Below are 17,006 nucleotides of genomic sequence, written 5' to 3' on the forward strand. Positions count from 1 at the left end.
GTGTTCACATTTCCTTTTTTATTTGTCCATTACAAGTGTTCACTTTCAAAATTTATTAGCCAATTTCCAAGTTACCCTTAAACACACACAACTAACATTAATAAACAATATTGATGGACCCACTTTTCAAGGACATTATTGTCATTTGGTAAGAAAAAAAGTAATCATTCAATTCACCTTAAACTTTGTGTTTTTCAAATCTGGACACTTATAATGGGACGGAGGGAGTAACTGATTAGTGGTCAACGGTAAATTAACGGTTAGATGGGTTAATCGGGTCGGGTACTAACCAGTTTTCAAACACAAAACAACTAACCGGTATAACCAAATGAATTAACCGGTAAATAACCAGGAAAAAACCGAGTTACAAAAAAATAATTCAAAAACCTAAAATCGGTTTCGGCTAACCGGTTTTGTGGCCAAAACAAAAAACCGGTTACTAACCATTGGCTTCTTCTGGGTAAAAGCTAGTTAGAGAGGGTTCAGGTTACTAACCGGTTAACCGGTTTGAATGGGCCCACATGTTAAACGGCCCACTTATCACCCCGGTCTAAAAAAAACTAAACCGGCCGGTCCACTGCTAGCATCCCGTCAAAGAAGAAGCAGGTGATGTTTATGTTCAGTTTAAACGCTTTAAACTCATCAAATTAGGGCACACTTTCTTTGTCATCGTCTCGTTTCAGCAATCAAAATTGCTTGATTATAAAATGCCGTTCATATCTAAAATACAGAGGCAAACCGATTACAATCTCATACCTCCAAGCTGCCCAATCGTAATTGATAATGGCGCCTCGTATTTCAGAATTGGGTAATATTATTATTATTGTTATTTGGTTTAATTCGAAGCTTATGGTTATGTAATGTGATTGAATTAGTTAATTTGATTGTTGTAGGTGGGCTGGAGAGAGTGAGCCTCGTATTATATTTCGGAATATTGTGCAGAGGCCACGTCACAAAATTACTGGTATTTGTAGCTCTTAGTTAGATTAATATGTTTCAAGCTGATTTCTTCATGTGAATGAACACCATAAGTGTATTTGTTTTTATTTCTAGGGTTGAATACAAGTGATAATAGTTAATCAAACTTAATAGCTAGCTAAGCAGTTAATGTGGAATAATATCGGATATCGGTCGAGGATCGATATTTGAGATATCGGGATATTGGTAGTTTTAATATCATGCTGAATTTATATATATAGCACTTTTAACACTAACAATTCAGTATACTCTCCTACCATTAACAAATTATCCTCTTGCAACTTGCAAAAAACTTACAGTTGTAGGAAGTAGGAACTGATTAAGACTCAAAACACTAACATTAAACACTAAAAGTTGAAAATTAAGACTTAAAACACTGATATCGGAAATATCGGTCAATAAAGCCGATATTATCGGTACCGATATTCTTACTGATCTTTCACTTGAGGACCGATAGACGAGATACCACCGAGATTGACTGCGTAGCTTAATAGGTGAAAGGTTTATAATCGAATTGCTTAATTTACCAAAAGATAACTAGGGAAAATGTGACCGAATAGTAACCAAGTTTCAAACGTGTTCCAATTAGGTCACTCATGCAATTTTTAGCCAAATCGGGTTACTAAATCTACAAATCGAGCCTCGTCGGATTTTTTGTGCGTTGAGAAACAATTGAAGACAAGATGTGGGGGACGGGATTTGCAACATATGTACTTATATTAAAAAAATAAGAAAAAAGGTTCATTATATTAAAAATAAAAACATTTTCTCATTGAAAAAAAAAGAAGGTAAAAAACATGTTAAAGTCTATAATTTAAATAAAATATTAAAGTTGAGTAACTTAATTGAAACGCTTTTTAAACATGAGTGACCTAATTGGAACACTTTTGAAACTTGGTTACTATTCTATGAAGTTGTCCAAACAATTATGCTGGAATAGAACATGGCATTGTAGGTTGAATACATTGCATAATAGGAACACTAGGCAGGGGTATTATAGAATTGTTTTAGGAATGTTGATGACAATTTGGGGAAATTTTATCTGTTAGTGCTTAGGCCTTAGAGGCTTCTGTTCTATTTTCTTGTGCAGGTGAAACGATAACAATTGTTGGTGACCACGATCCTGCACTGTTGAAATACTTTGACTGCACTCGTTCTGGACCACGTTCAGCCTTTGATAATGACGTTGTCTTCCAGTTTGAGATAATGGAATATGTAAGCTTACAATGCATAATAGTTTTGATTTCTCACTATAATTGGTAATTGTTAATTGTATTAACTGAATAATCTGTATACAATAGGAGGCCCTATATATATATAGGACATATATTACATCTAATATTAGAAACAATCAATTACATATATAACACAAATCTCTGTCTAATATTCCCCCTCAAGCTAATGACGGGGAGCAACTTTTAGCTTGGATCTGAGAAGTAGAAATCGTTGTAAGGATAGGGGTTTTGTAAACACGTCTGCGATTTGATCATCTGTCTTGATAAACTGTATTGAGAGCTTTTTTTGAGCGACCCTTTCTCTAACAAAATGAAAGTCAATCTCCACGTGTTTTGTGCGCGCATGAAAAACGGGATTGGCTAATAGATAAGTGGCGCCGAGGTTATCACACCACAAGATAGGTGGCAATGTCATAGAAACGTGAAGCTCCTTTAGAAGTGCTTCAAGCCATGTTAACTCAGCAACAGTGTCTGCTAGGGCTTTGTATTCGGATTCTGTAGATGACTGAGAGACAGTTTGTTGTTTACGAGCACGCCATGAAATAAGATTGGACCCAAGGTAGATGGCATATCCCCCTGTGGATCGACGGTCATCGAGAGAGCTAGCCCAATCTGCATCGGAAAAGGCTGTGAGAGACCGTTTGTGAGCATCAGTGTAAGCATGAACAACAGGAGCTGACTTTTGTTGAATCAACAAACCAAGATTAGATGTTCCTTGAAGATACCGAAGAATTCTTTTGACCGCAGACCAATGATTTTCTGTAGGGGAGTGCATAAATTGACAAACTTTGTTGACCGCAAAGGTTATGTCAGGTCTGGTAAGAGTTAGGTACTGTAAAGCCCCAACTGTTTGTCTAAATTTCACTGGATTGTCAAACTGAGGGCTATCTTGAGAGCTAAATTAGAGTTAGGGACCATAGGCGAGTCAACAGGTTTTGACTGAGAGAGACCTGCTTTTTGAATGAAGTCAGCAATATATTTTTTCTGTGAGAGAAGCAAGTCATTGCCTTTGAAGATTACCTCAATGCCCAAAAAGTATGACAACGACCCATGTCTTGGATCGCAAAAGTAGTGCTCAACCGTTGAATGATGTGGTCAATGAGTCGGGAATTGTTGCCGGTGAGAATTATGTCATCCACATAAACAAGCATATATAATAATTGACCATTATGGGAATAAATAAACAGTGAAGGATCTGTTCTAGACCCGTGAAACCCAAGTTGTAACAAGACTCCCGAAAGACGATTGAACCAGGCCCTAGGAGCTTGTTTGAGGCCGTACAAGGACTTATGAAGCAGACACACATGATTTGGCTTTTGAGGATTGATAAAGCCTTGTGGTTGTCGTAAGTACACGGTTTCCTTGAGATCACCGTGAAGAAAACTGTTTTGAACATCTAATTGGCGAAGAGACCATTTCCTTGTAACGGCAAGCGACAGAACCACACGAACCGTGGTGGATTTTACCACCGGACTAAATGTCTCATGATAATCAATTCCCGGCTGTTGGTTAAAACCTTTCGCCACTAAACGGGCTTTGTAACGTTTTATATTCCCATTTTCATCATGTTTCAGCCTGTATACCCACTTACAATCAACAACATTAGCATTAGGAACTCGTTGTACTAAAGTCCATGTACCGTTTCTCAGTAAGGCTTTGAATTCCTCTGTCATGGCAGCACGCCATTGAGGACTTTTGTTAGCAATGGCAAAGGTGGATGGTTCAGTTGAGGAAGAGTGAGTGGAAGTGTGAAAAGCAGAAGCATTGTAGGAAGTCCTTTGCTTAGGATTTTGTCTTAGATTTGGAGGGCGTGTACGTTGTTGGGTGTCGGTTGTGGTGGGGATTGAAGTGGATTCTGTTTGGACAAAAGGTTAAGTTGATGATGGAAAGGATGTGGTAGTAGATGGGGCTGTTTGAGCAGAATTTTGGTAAGTCTGGTAGGCTGGAACTGTGGGTTGAGTAGCCATAGTAGAGCTGCGCTGATAGGTGGCAACAGGTGGGGCTGTTGGTGGGAAGTTGTCTGGTTGGGGCGAGGTAGTGGGTGTTCGGACAACATTGGTTCGGGCTGAGGGTGATGATGGTTGAGCTGAGTTGGTAGTTGGTTCAGTTTGGGTGGGAGTTGATGAGTGATGATGTTGGTCGTTTGTAGAAGATGATGGTTGTTCATGTGTTGTAGGAAAAGGATAGGATGAAAAGTAAGGATCTGGAGAGGGTGGGGTAGGTGTAGGAGAAGATGCTCGAAGGAAAGGAAAATGTGTTTCATTAAATCGTACATGTCGAGCGATGTAAATATGATTTGTGGTAGGATCAAGACATTGATATCCGTGATGTGAAGGACTATACCCAAGGAAGATACATGGTAATGAACGGAAATCCATTTTGTGTGGATTGTATGGACGAAGATGAGGAAAACATTGGCACCCAAAAACACGTAAAAATGAAAAATCGGGTTTACGATTGAGAAGATGCTCAAATGGAGAGATATGGGACGAGGTATGAGAAGGCATGCGGTTTATCAGGTATGTGGCGGTTTCAAAAGCAAAGTTCCAAAAACGCATTGGAACACCCGATTGTGCTAAGAGTGTGAGGCCGGTTTCGACCACATGGCGGTGTCGTCTCTCAACAAAGCCATTTTGTTCGCTTGTATGAGGACATGAGAGACGATGTAGAATTCCAAGTGTTGTAAAGAAAGAAGACAAGTTTCGAAATTCCCCACCCCAATCTGTTTGAACTGATTTAAGTTGTGTTTTGAATTGTCTTTCAGCCATTGTGTGAAATTGTTTAAAGGTGCTAAATACATCAGATTTTTGTTTAATGGGAAATATCCACATATATCTAGTGTAATGATCAACACAAAGTAAAAAATAGCGATGACCATAAAAGGAAGTAACAGGAGCAGGTCCCCAAACATCACAAAAAACCAAATCCAAACACATGGGTACTTTTATAATTTGAAGAAGATAAATGCAGTTTTGAAGACTTTCCCATGGGACATGAGTTACATAAAGGAAATGCAGAATTATTGCTAACAGGAAGACAATTCTTTGAAATCATGGATTGTAAAAGTTGCAAGTGAGGATGTCCAAGTCTTTGGTGCCAAGTTGTAGGAAAAGCTCGAACAGTAGAAAAAGCAACATTTGAGACAGGATGAATATTTGGTAGATGAAAGGAGTAGAGACCATCTTTACTTGGACCCATGAGGAGGATAGTTCTCGTAACCGTATCCTTCACACAAAAAAATGTAGAGTGAAACTCAAAAAAGACATTATTATCTTGACAAAAACGTTGTACTGAAAGAAGATTTCGTTTAATTTGTGGAACGTGTAGGATGTTATTAATAGAAAGGGTTTTATTTGGTGAATTAAAGGCGGTGGAGGCAATATGAAGAATAGGTAAACTGTTGCCATTACCAACAAGGGAATCCTTACCAAAGTAAGGCTCAAAATTGTCAAAGCCAGTGAGATCAGGTGTTGCATGACTGTTTGCACCAGTGTGAGGCAGCCATGATGATGATGCTTGTGAGCGATGATCAGCAAAGTTCGCTTGTGGAGCGTTTCGTGGTGGACGAATTGTTGCTGGATCACGATTTGGGCACATAGATGGAACGTGCGCAATGCCACACCTGTTGCAAGAACCATAGACGGTATTCTGATTAGACGCCCAAGCAAATCTGGAATTGTTATCTGATGAGGAGCCCGTGTTCCGGTTGTTGTTATAGTTTCCTCCCGTGTTCCGGTTGTTGTTATAGTTGCCTCGTCCACGTCGGTTGTTGTTATATGAACCACCGTCACGGTTGGACTGTCCACGAGCACTGCTATAGGCCTGATTTTGCTGTTGTGCAGGTTGCACATTGAAACCTAACTGTGTCATCAGTTGTTGAAGTGATTGTACTGTTTCTGGCCGGAGTTGAAGGCTGTTCTGCGAAGCTGAGTCACGGCTGGTTGTAGTCATGAAAGCTTGGGTAACAACAGGAAGAGTGGGATCAACCTTCTTTGTCATGTATTCATGATCAGCGAGTAGCCTAGGTAATTCCAATAAGGTAACAGGAGGGTGTCGGCCAACAAGGGTGGGCTTCAAGTTGTTGTATTCTGCCCGAAGGCCTGAAATAATCAGCATAACGACATCTTTTTCTTGCATAGCTTCACCAATGTTTGGTAATGCATCATTATATTCTTGGGCTCGTGTGATATAAACAGCTGATGATTCATCAGGTTGCATCTCCATCTTGAGGAGTTGGGTTTTCAGTGTGTACTCTCGAGAAGATGTATGTGGTGCGTAAGCACGTTCCAAAGAAAGCCATAGGTCACGAGAAGTATCACCTTGTACATGCTTAAAGGAGGCTTCAGAGATTGTTGACAGCAAGAGCATGCGAACGTGGGCATCATTGGAAACCCATGTTGGGTAGTCAGGGTTCGGTTGTTGTGTGGGTGGCTCTGGATCTTTGCCAGACGAGGAAGAATTAGCAGTGATGGTTTGGGATGGACATGGAAGAGAACCATCAATGTAAACATACAGGCCGTTGGTGATGAGAAAAGGTTTGATCATGGTTTTCCAATATCCATAATTGGTGGGACTTAGGGTAAACCCGAACTTGTGAGAGTTGTGGTTGGTTTTCTCCACTGTGGTGAAGGAGATGATGGCCATTGTTAAGAGGTTTGGAAGAACAGAAAAAAAAAAAGAGAGAGGCGGCTGTTAGGGTTGAATGATCGGTGGCTGTGATACCATATAATTGGTAATTGTTAATTGTATTAACTGAATAATCTGTATACAATAGGAGGCCCTATATATATATAGGACATATATTACATCTAATATTAGAAACAATCAATTACATATATAACACAAATCTCTGTCTAATACTCACTAGCATTATATTAATCTGTTTACATTAGACAGTATTATTTCATAATCAGACAGTATAATCTTTAATAGTTTAGTTGATTGTGTCTTATGGTTATGACTTTTATACCCTTCACTTTGTAGATTCTTGACTTTGCATTCGATAGACTGGGTGCAGATGAAGCTCCGGTACATTATCATATCTATTTTTATTCTTGCCATCAAATCTAACATTTTTCATTTGCTGACAAGTTATTCTTTTCTCTGTCATTGATGGCAGAACAGATTAATCATCCTATACTCATTACAGAATGCGCATGCAACCCGGTACATTCGCGTAGTAAAATGGCTGAACTTTTATTTGAGACATATGGAGTTCCTTCTATAGGTATAAAGTAATCTATAGATATATTCATATATAAAATATATTTATTCTATTATTCATTTATGTTATTATACACAATGCGTTAGCCGACATCTTTTTGCAGCTTTTGGTGTTGATGCTGCTTTTAGCTATAAGTACAATCAAAAACTTGGAAATTGTGATAGAAACGGTCTTGCAATTTGTTCAGGATTTACCACAAGTCATGTGATTCCAGTATGCAATTTATTCTTATCCTTCATAGTTTTTATATGCCCTTATGATTATTGCCAATGAACAACTTACTTATTATTCTGTGTTAACTCAGTTTATAAATGGCGAGCCAGTTTATGAAGCATGCTGTCGTACCAATGTCGGTGGTTACCATGTAACCAATTACTTAAAGCAACTTCTGTCACTTAAGTATCCTCACCACATGTAAGACTAGCCTTTCTTTTTCTTATAATAATATTTTGAGCTTCTTAGTCATTCTTTTGTCATTAACTTGTTTTTAAACTGGTCAAAGCAGGCAGAGGCTTACATGGGAGAAAGTAGAGGATTTAAAGATGGAACATTGTTATATCGCTCTTGATTATGCTTCTGAAGTTAGATTATTTCAGGCATTACTCTTATCTACCTTATATATGTATATTTTTATACCGAGACCTGTAAATGAACCGAACAAACACGAACGAAGCATCTTCGTTTCGTTTAAAAGCATAGTTATCAAATGCTCTAGGCGCACTTAAGGCGCGTAGGCCTAGCCTGGGGCCTAGGCGCAAGGCGCAAATAAAGCGAGGGCCTGAGGAAAAAAACGCACTTAAATAAAAAAAATAAAAATATAGTATGTATATAAAAAAGAATACTATATTTCAAATAAAATAAATAAAAGCTATCATATAACATTTAATATCATTTAATTAGTGCCAAAAGTTCTAAAATAGTGAAGATTTAACTGTAATTCCAAAACTTGAATAACAAAATGTTTATGCCTTTAACCTATCCTAGATCTAAGTTTCAGTAACACTCCCTGCGTTTCTTTTGCTTGGCTTTTGTCTTTTCATGTTCTTTGCATAGACAATGCCGAAGCGCTCGCCTAGGAACTAGAAGCTCATTTGTTGAGCCTCCCCTGAAAAATGGGCCTAGGCACAAGGAGGGCTTTTAATAACTATATGATTAAAAGGTAAACGAACGGGGTTTTCTTGTTCATGTTTGTTTGTTAATAGTATTAATGAATGGTTCATGAACATAAACGAGCGAACATAGATGAAAAAACATAATTGGCTGAACAACAATTTAAAGTAAACATGCCCATAAATCTGTTGGGCCTAAAATATATTAAAACTAGACTAAATTGTAATGGGCTTATAAAATTTAACGTAAAATAAACATAAAATAACGAACATAAATGAACGTTTTTTAAAATTCAAACATAAATGAACAAACTTGAAATGTGTTCATGCTTGTTTGATTATTTCAGGCATTACTCTTATCTACCTTGTATATATATATTCTTGTAGGGTTTGGATCTCTACAGATAAAAAATTTAAGAACTTGTAACAACCAATCGTTTTATTTACTTATTTTTAATATTCACTATTATTTGAAGGTAGTTTACTAGTTTTTCCATTTATAATATGTAATTTTGTGAATACATATATGTAATTGTAATATCACATATAGTAAATGACAAAATTACCCTCAAGGAATATTAAATATATAGAATAAGTAAAAATGATTAGTTGTTAGGAGTTCTCAAAAGCTTTTAAATTTATTTGGAGCCTCTGAAATGATCCTGATCCTGTATATCTGTTTAATATCTTTTAATGTAAATTTAATATTAAAGAAAGGGGCGAAAGAAGCCGAAGAAAAGACGCGATGCTGGCAACTTCCGTGGACCCCACAACCAGTTGAAGAACCGCCTTCGGAAGAGGAAATTGCAAGAAAAGCAGCGTTAAAAGAAAGGCAGGGTCAACGGTTGCGGGAAATGGCGGAAGCAAAAAGATCTTCAAAAATTAATGAATTAGAAAATGAATTAAAGGGTTTAGAGTTTCTTATACACCAATTAAGAAATGTTAATGGAAACAATGTTCAATCATTTTTGGCTGAAACCGGTTATGTTTCTAAGCAAGAAATTGAATCCGCGATTGTTAAAGTGACACAATCGTTAAGGAAAGCTAAAGGGGAACAAGATGAAGTTGAGGAGAACCCCGAGGTCTCTAATTCGGAGAAGTATACACTCATTGATGTTCCTGATAATATGCTAACGCCTGAGCAGGTGATGTTTACATAAATGTTTCTAAAGAAATTTTAAAACTTCAAAATAAATAACTAGAATATCTGTTCATAAGTTCGGTTACGGGTTTTTGGTTCGGTTTATTAGGTTAAGAATTTTATTCGGCTATAATTGAAGACTGAATCGATTCAGATTCAGTATGATTCAAACCGAACCGAATAACCAAGTTCAACTCTAAAATTATAAAATTCGTTAACTGAGAAATCAAATCTCTTGATTGGTTTAAATTGTTTATTTGGTTAAACTGTTTTTTGATACTGATAACCGAACAGAGAACCGAGTTGGTTATTTGATTACGGTTACAACTTATTTTTTTTTTTTCAAGTTCGAGTTTTGTGGTTTTCAGTTTAATCGATTTCATATCAAATAATGAACACCCCCAATAAACAATTCAGTTTATCAGCCGCGGCTGGCGGTTTTACGGCTTGGTTTAGCGGTTGGAACTGACTTTCTCATGTTTTTTCAAAATATTTAGTTTGTATTAAAATTGTTACATGATCAAAATGGTTCATGATTATAACAATATACATAACCACATATTAAAAAGGTTTAAACAATCAAATTTAAGCTAATGGTTAGGTTTACATGGTTGGTTCATCTTCCAAACCAAACCGAACCATTTGAATCTCAAAATCGGGCTGATTTGCTTCGGTTTGGGTGGTACTATCGGATTGAACGGTTATTGTTTTTTGCTTAACAGGTCAAAGAAAAGAAGAGACAACTGTTCCTTAAAACAACGTCCGAAGGACGACAAAGAGCAAAACAAAAACGTTTTGAAGAGGAATTAGAACGCGAAAGGCGTAATAAGGAAGACGAACAAAGGCGCTTGTACGTTTACGTCTTTTCACACATGCACACATTATAATCAAAAACATATTTTAATAACTCTTTATTTTTATTTTTGTAGAGAGAACCCGGAGCTTTACATGGTGCAATTACGGGCCAAATACAAAGACTTATCTGAAAAAGTTGACCAACGAAAAAGACAGAAAACAAATGGCAACAATGGAAACGAAAATGTGTCGGGTGGCGTGGGCCGTGGGGAGAGACTAAACGCTGCCCAAAAGGAACGGATGCGTCTTTTAACAACTGCAGCGTTTGACCGAGGCAAAGGCGAGGATACTTTTGGAATTAAAGACGAAGATTGGCAGTTATATAAAAAAATGAGCAAAGATAATGATGACGAGGACGAGGGACCCAATGAGGACGAGGTTGAGCTGGCGCGCGTTGCTTCCAAACTCCGGGTTCGTTTTGTTTACTGCATTTTACTTCAGTTTTTTATCTTGGATAAAGTGACTGTTTTACCCTTGTTAAGAAAACTTTGGGTTTGTTTTTTTACTCCATTTTACTTCAGCTGTTTATAATGACCGTTTTACTCTCGTAAAGAAAACTTTAGATCCATTTCACTTCTGTTTTGTATTTGTTTTGTTTTGTCTGGGATAAAATTGTAAATAACCGTTTGACCCTTGAAATGACAGGAAATCGACCCGTCTTTCTTTCCAAAGTCAGATGCCAGCTCATCAGGAACCGAACAGCCACGTTTACGTCCTTTAACGAAGGAAGATTTCCAGATATTAATCGGGGTTGAGAGATTCCGCTGCCCCGAGATTCTTTTTAACCCGAACTTAATCGGGATTGAACAGGCTGGATTAGATGAGATGGCAGGTGTGTCAATACGTAGGCTGCGATCAAAAAGCCAAAGTTTGGAAGTGAGTGACGGTTTGACTAATTCGATTCTTATAATGGGCGGGAGCTGTTTATACCCTGGGATGAGTGAGCGGTTAGAGGCGGGTATTCGTATGATCAGGCCGTGTGGGACCGCAATACGAATTATTAAAGCATCAGATGCAGTCCTTGATGCGTGGCTTGGGGCTGCTTTGTTTGCATCGACTGTGCATTTTCAAAGACAGGTTTTTAATAGAAGTGATTATTATGAGAAAGGCGAAAATTGGCTTCGTCAGTACCAGTTGAAGTATACATTTTAGTAATGTTGGTGGCGTTGAAAATGAATTGTTGGTAGTGTTTATGATGTTTGTTGGACAGCATTCTAGGCCGCTGGTGTCTTGGTGTTTTAGACTCTTTGAATTGGGTGTGAATGAGACCTATTTAATGAACCAATATGGTATCAACAGATAATGTACAATTACTTTATTACAAAGTATAGAAAACGTCCATGTGTAACTTTCTAGAACAAGACATGAAATCCGGAACTAAATCTTACATGCATTTAACGGCAAATGTTACTTCTACTTTACTACTTTTTTATTTCGAGAAGTTGCTTAATATACAAATATAGTAATAGATATGAAAGGTCGGTTTCAAGAACCAAAAAAAGGTTGCAACTCAACCTGGAGTTTTGTACTTGTAAGCGTAGGAACCAGTTTGGGACCGTTTAAGATCGTGGCGCTGGGATGGGTTGGATCAGTTTATTGTAGAAACTGGTTTGAAAGCGAATTTGATTTGAAAGTTGGTTCATAAAACAGTATAAAAACCGTATCAAGCCTTTAGAATATAGGTATTTTGATCTGTTGGCATAGTCACAACACTCAAAAAACAATGATTAAAATGCCAAAGATGATGAATAAATATAAAATAAATTAGTACACGTTAAAAAATAATAAATTATGAATTTTATGTAATGTGTATATATATATATATATTAAAAATGGTATATATTCGAACAGGTTTCAACCCGGTCCGCTTTCACCTCTAAAAATGGTTCTAAACCGAACACTTTTGGGTTGATGATTTGACAGTCAATAAACCGATCTAACTTGATCTGACACAAAAACCAATTTTGTACACATACATCACTAACACATAATTTACATTTAGATTAGATTTACATGTAAGGAGCGTACTTACCATCTACAACACGTTATCAAATCGTAAATATAAACTAACACCATCATAATTCCATAGTATCCAAATGGGCAAAACTACCTAATTACAACTAACAACTTATTCCCATAAGTTTACATTATTCTCCTCATCAAAACCAAATTAATCTCTGCACATTTTTTTAACGACCAACAAAACATTTTACAGCTATAATAAAACCAACCGTTCGGAAGATGAAAAGCAGTATACCAGCTACACCCATAAAAATTACAACCCGATTTCACACCTAGCGGATGAAGTCATAAAACTACCCCCACCACCCTGTTACAAATATAAACTGAGATTAAAACTACGTCACTTCTTTCACGTCTCGTGTTCTTAGGTCTACTTTTCACCCATAAAAAACTTAATGCTTTAATCTCGGTTGTCGTATCTTTCAACTGTACCGACCTCCTTTCAAACACAAGAGAGTTTCTCACCTTCGAAATGCAAATATTTTCGCATACTACACACACAATACATAATAATAATTAACATATGTAAAGTTTCTCTTACACACTTTACCGTTACAATCTTCATACCAAAATTCGACCGTTAAAACCCCCAAATTCTCCATCATTTCAAACACACCAAAAGGGTTTCTTGTTTCTTGTTCTTGTTCTTGTTAGATCATCAATCAAACACATCCATACCCGAATCGCAAAACCCTCGATTCAATTCCCGACAATGGATTCGAACCAAAGACGAAAGAGCGGGATCAACCTCCCCGCTGGGATGTCCGAAACCTCCCTCCGTCTCAACACGGGTGGTTCCAGATCCCCGATCCCTCTAATCCGAACCCTCTCGTCTCCGTCTCCTCGATCAATGTCCCCCCGAACAATCTCCAACTTATCCGCCTCCCCTTCATCGAAATCCACCGGAGCCTGTAGCGATCGGTTTATTCCCTGCAGATCGTCTTCTCGGCTGCACACGTTCGGGCTGTTGGATAAGGCGTCACCGGTTAAAGAATGCGGTGGAACGAATAACGAGGCGTATACGAGGTTGTTAAGGTGTGAATTATTTGGGTCTGATTTTGGGTTTTCTTCTCCTGCAGGTAGTGGGAGTAAAGGGTCTCCGGTGAGTGGCAGTCCGAATAGGAATATGTTGCGGTTCAAGACGGATAGTTCGGGTCTGGGTTCGCCTTATTCGGGCTCGATTTTGGGGCAGGATAATGGGTTTGGGTCAGAGTCTGTGACTCCTCCAAAGCCCCCAAGAAAAGTCCCAAAAGCACCACACAAGGTAAAACATTTAAGGTTAAAAGTTTAAACAATAAACCCTAATTTTGACTTTCGTTGACTTGAAAAGATTTGGTCAATTTATAGTTGAAGTTTGAGTTTGTGAATGTTTCCAACAAGGGTTTGCTTTTTAGTCGCATAGGGTGCGTAAACGAGCCAAACCGTCACTAAAAGCTCGAATTGATACGAGCTTAAATGAGTTCGAGCCTATCCGAACTTCACTTATTAAGCTCGAGTAGACTCTGAGTCTAAACAAGCCTATTATTTATATTTTTTGTATTTAGTATATATTAATATATTATTAATATTTAAAATTATGATAAAAAATAACTAACTAATATATATTATAAATAATCATAAATATGTATAAATACTTTAATAGATAATAATAAACGAGCAAGTTCAAATCAAACTCGATCTTGAAAATTATTCACGAGCCTAGCTCAAGTTCTCGTATGATAAAAAAAGTCCCAAAAGCACCACACAAGGTAAAACATTTAAGGTTAAAAGTTTAAACAATAAACCCTAATTTTGGCTTTCGTTGACTTGAAAAGATTTGGTCAATTTATAGTTGAAGTTTGAGTTTGTGAATGTTTCCAACAAGGGTTTGCTTTTTAGTCGCATAGGGTGCGTAAACGAGCCAAACCGTCACTAAAAGCTCGAATTGATACGAGCTTAAATGAGTTCGAGCCTATCCGAACTTCACTTATTAAGCTCGAGTAGACTCTGAGTCTAAACAAGCCTATTATTTATATTTTTTGTATTTAGTATATATTAATATATTATTAATATTTAAAATTATGATAAAAAATAACTAACTAATATATATTATAAATAATCATAAATATGTATAAATACTTTAATAGATAATAATAAACGAGCAAGTTCAAATCAAACTCGATCTTGAAAATTATTCACGAGCCTAGCTCAAGTTCTCGTATGATAAAAAAAGCCCCGACCCTAAACGGGCTTGTGCTCGGCTCGTTTACACCAATTATTCCCCTTTGCAGCATCATACATTTATATATGAATCTTCTAATTGTCATGTTTGGATATTGGTTAAATGATTAGGTTTTGGATGCACCATCACTTCAAGATGACTTCTACTTGAACCTTGTTGACTGGTCATCACAAAATGTGCTTGCAGTCGGACTCGGAAGCTGCGTTTATTTATGGACTGCAACAACTAGCAAAGTAAGATTTCATAAAACTGTCTGTTATGTTAAACATTCAAACAGTGTTTTGACATTGTCCCATGATGTTTTAGGTAACCAAGTTGTGTGATTTGGGTCCCAACGATGGCGTGTGCTCGGTTCAATGGACCCGCGAAGGGTCTTATATATCGGTTGGTACGAGTCTTGGAAAAGTTCAGGTACCATTTTCATGTTTTTTGTTTACTATCTTGAAATTAAGTGTAATAATCAATAATTGTTTTCATATTTATGGTTGACTTTTTTGAAACGACGAATATTAATCAAGAATGGTTGTGTTTTTGATAGGTGTGGGATGGGACTCAATGCAAGAAGGTTCGGACCATGGGCGGACATCAAACGAGAACGGGTGTGTTGGCGTGGAGCTCGAGGATATTGTCTTCTGGAAGCAGAGATCGAAACATATTGCAGCATGATCTTCGTGTTCCTAGTGATTATATTAGCAAGCTTGTCGGCCATAAGTCAGAGGTAAACATGAAATCTTGATCAACATACATGAATCTAGCATATAAGTTATGGAAATTGTAAGATATAGATGTAACTGAGCCAAGGTAGACTCAGATCATTGTCTCGCTCGTTGTTGGCTCGTTTAAATTAAAGCCCAAATTAGAAAATATATAAAGTATAACCCAAATTTTAATATATACAAATTATAAATTCTTTAGTTCATAAATTAATTTTCTATTATGGGTTAGCTCGACTCATTTACAACCCTATATAAATGCGGGATGCGGGATTTATGCATCAAATATATTTTTTTATAGTTATAAATCAAATGCAATAAACGAGGTCCGTAAGATAAAATGTGAGCTTAATCTTGTATGAAATCTTTAAATTCTTTTCGGTTATTACTCTTTAGGTTTGTGGTCTCAAATGGTCACATGATGATAGAGAGCTAGCATCCGGTGGAAATGACAATCAGCTTCTAGTTTGGAACCAGCATTCTGCACAACCGCTTCTGAAACTGACCGAGCACACAGCTGCGGTCAAGGCGATCGCATGGTCCCCTCACCAGAGCAACCTTCTGGTATCCGGCGGCGGCACTGCTGACCGCTGCATTCGGTTCTGGAACACTGCTAATGGGAACCAACTGAACCATGTTGACACCGGGAGCCAGGTGTGTAATCTTGCGTGGAGCAAGAATGTGAACGAGTTGGTTAGCACTCATGGGTACTCCCAGAATCAAATTATGGTTTGGAAGTATCCAACACTGTCTAAGGTAAACATATCATTTGTTTTAAATATTGTTTTTGAGGTTATTACTTTTGTGTGTTTTAAGGTTGTTAATATTGTTTTGTTGTAAACAGGTTGCGACTCTGACCGGACACACCATGAGAGTATTGTATCTAGCAATGTCACCGGATGGTCAGACGATAGTGACGGGTGCTGGGGATGAAACTTTAAGATTTTGGAATGTTTTCCCGTCTGTGAAATCTCCGGTACGTATTTGATTCATTACTAAACGCATTGTCTTTGATACGCTTTAATTACAAGTACAAAACATTTTAGTTGCAATAATGGTCTTGGCTTTTGAATAAAATCATTTAAGAATATGTATGCATTTAAAAGAGAGTTGACACGTTAATATTGTTACACTTTCAGGTAGCAGTAAGGGACTCGGGGTTGTGGTCATTGGGAAGAACCCAAATCAGATGATGCAGAAGAAGAAAATTTTGTTAAAGGAAGAAAATGAAGAGTGGATATGATGTAAATCGAGATACTGGATATATTATTTGCTTTTTAGATACAGAAGAAGATGAACATATATATTATTGTTTTTTTTAAAGATACAGAAGAAGACGACTTTACTCAAGATGAACATATATTATTTGTTAAGATTTCCATTGGTTTTCTTGTGATGTATTTTTTGGTTAATGATTTTTGCACTTTATATGTTGTCTAAGTACATTTTTCGCCACATATAGGATGCATCCGAAAACAATGAATAATCAATCTAAGACCCTTTTTTAT

At 37.2% G+C, this 17,006-nt stretch overlaps 2 protein-coding genes across 3 annotated transcripts; both read left to right on the forward strand.

Moving 5' to 3' along the window:
- Positions 1 to 625: 625 nt before the first annotated feature.
- LOC143582303 (actin-related protein 5-like) lies at positions 626 to 11,840 on the forward strand. Of its 2 annotated transcripts, XM_077064907.1 has the most exons (12): positions 626 to 808; positions 894 to 964; positions 2,069 to 2,193; positions 7,197 to 7,241; positions 7,338 to 7,440; positions 7,541 to 7,650; positions 7,742 to 7,851; positions 7,943 to 8,033; positions 9,260 to 9,691; positions 10,410 to 10,537; positions 10,617 to 10,953; positions 11,188 to 11,839. In XM_077064907.1, the coding sequence occupies exons 1-12, from the start codon at positions 708 to 710 to the stop codon at positions 11,692 to 11,694; spliced, it is 2,160 nt and encodes a 719-aa protein (XP_076921022.1). In that variant the 5' UTR covers positions 626 to 707; the 3' UTR covers positions 11,695 to 11,839. The 2 variants fall into 2 exon arrangements, with proteins under 2 accessions (XP_076921022.1, XP_076921025.1); XM_077064910.1 differs by lacking the exons at positions 626 to 808; positions 894 to 964 and having other exon boundaries at positions 2,110 to 2,193; positions 7,333 to 7,440; positions 11,188 to 11,840.
- Positions 11,841 to 13,214: 1,374 nt separating this feature from the next.
- Positions 13,215 to 16,781, forward strand: LOC143582317 (B-type cell cycle switch protein ccs52B-like). Its single transcript, XM_077064919.1, has 7 exons — positions 13,215 to 13,828; positions 14,896 to 15,018; positions 15,092 to 15,196; positions 15,324 to 15,503; positions 15,895 to 16,254; positions 16,343 to 16,474; positions 16,638 to 16,781. The coding sequence occupies exons 1-7, from the start codon at positions 13,277 to 13,279 to the stop codon at positions 16,689 to 16,691; spliced, it is 1,506 nt and encodes a 501-aa protein (XP_076921034.1). The 5' UTR covers positions 13,215 to 13,276; the 3' UTR covers positions 16,692 to 16,781.
- The last annotated feature ends 225 nt before the right edge of the window (positions 16,782 to 17,006 follow it).

This window comes from Bidens hawaiensis, unplaced genomic scaffold (assembly GCF_021521415.1).
Source record: "Bidens hawaiensis isolate Kalapana, Puna unplaced genomic scaffold, B.hawaiensis_p1.1 tig00001511_1, whole genome shotgun sequence".
Classification (NCBI taxonomy): Eukaryota; Viridiplantae; Streptophyta; class Magnoliopsida; order Asterales; family Asteraceae; genus Bidens; species Bidens hawaiensis.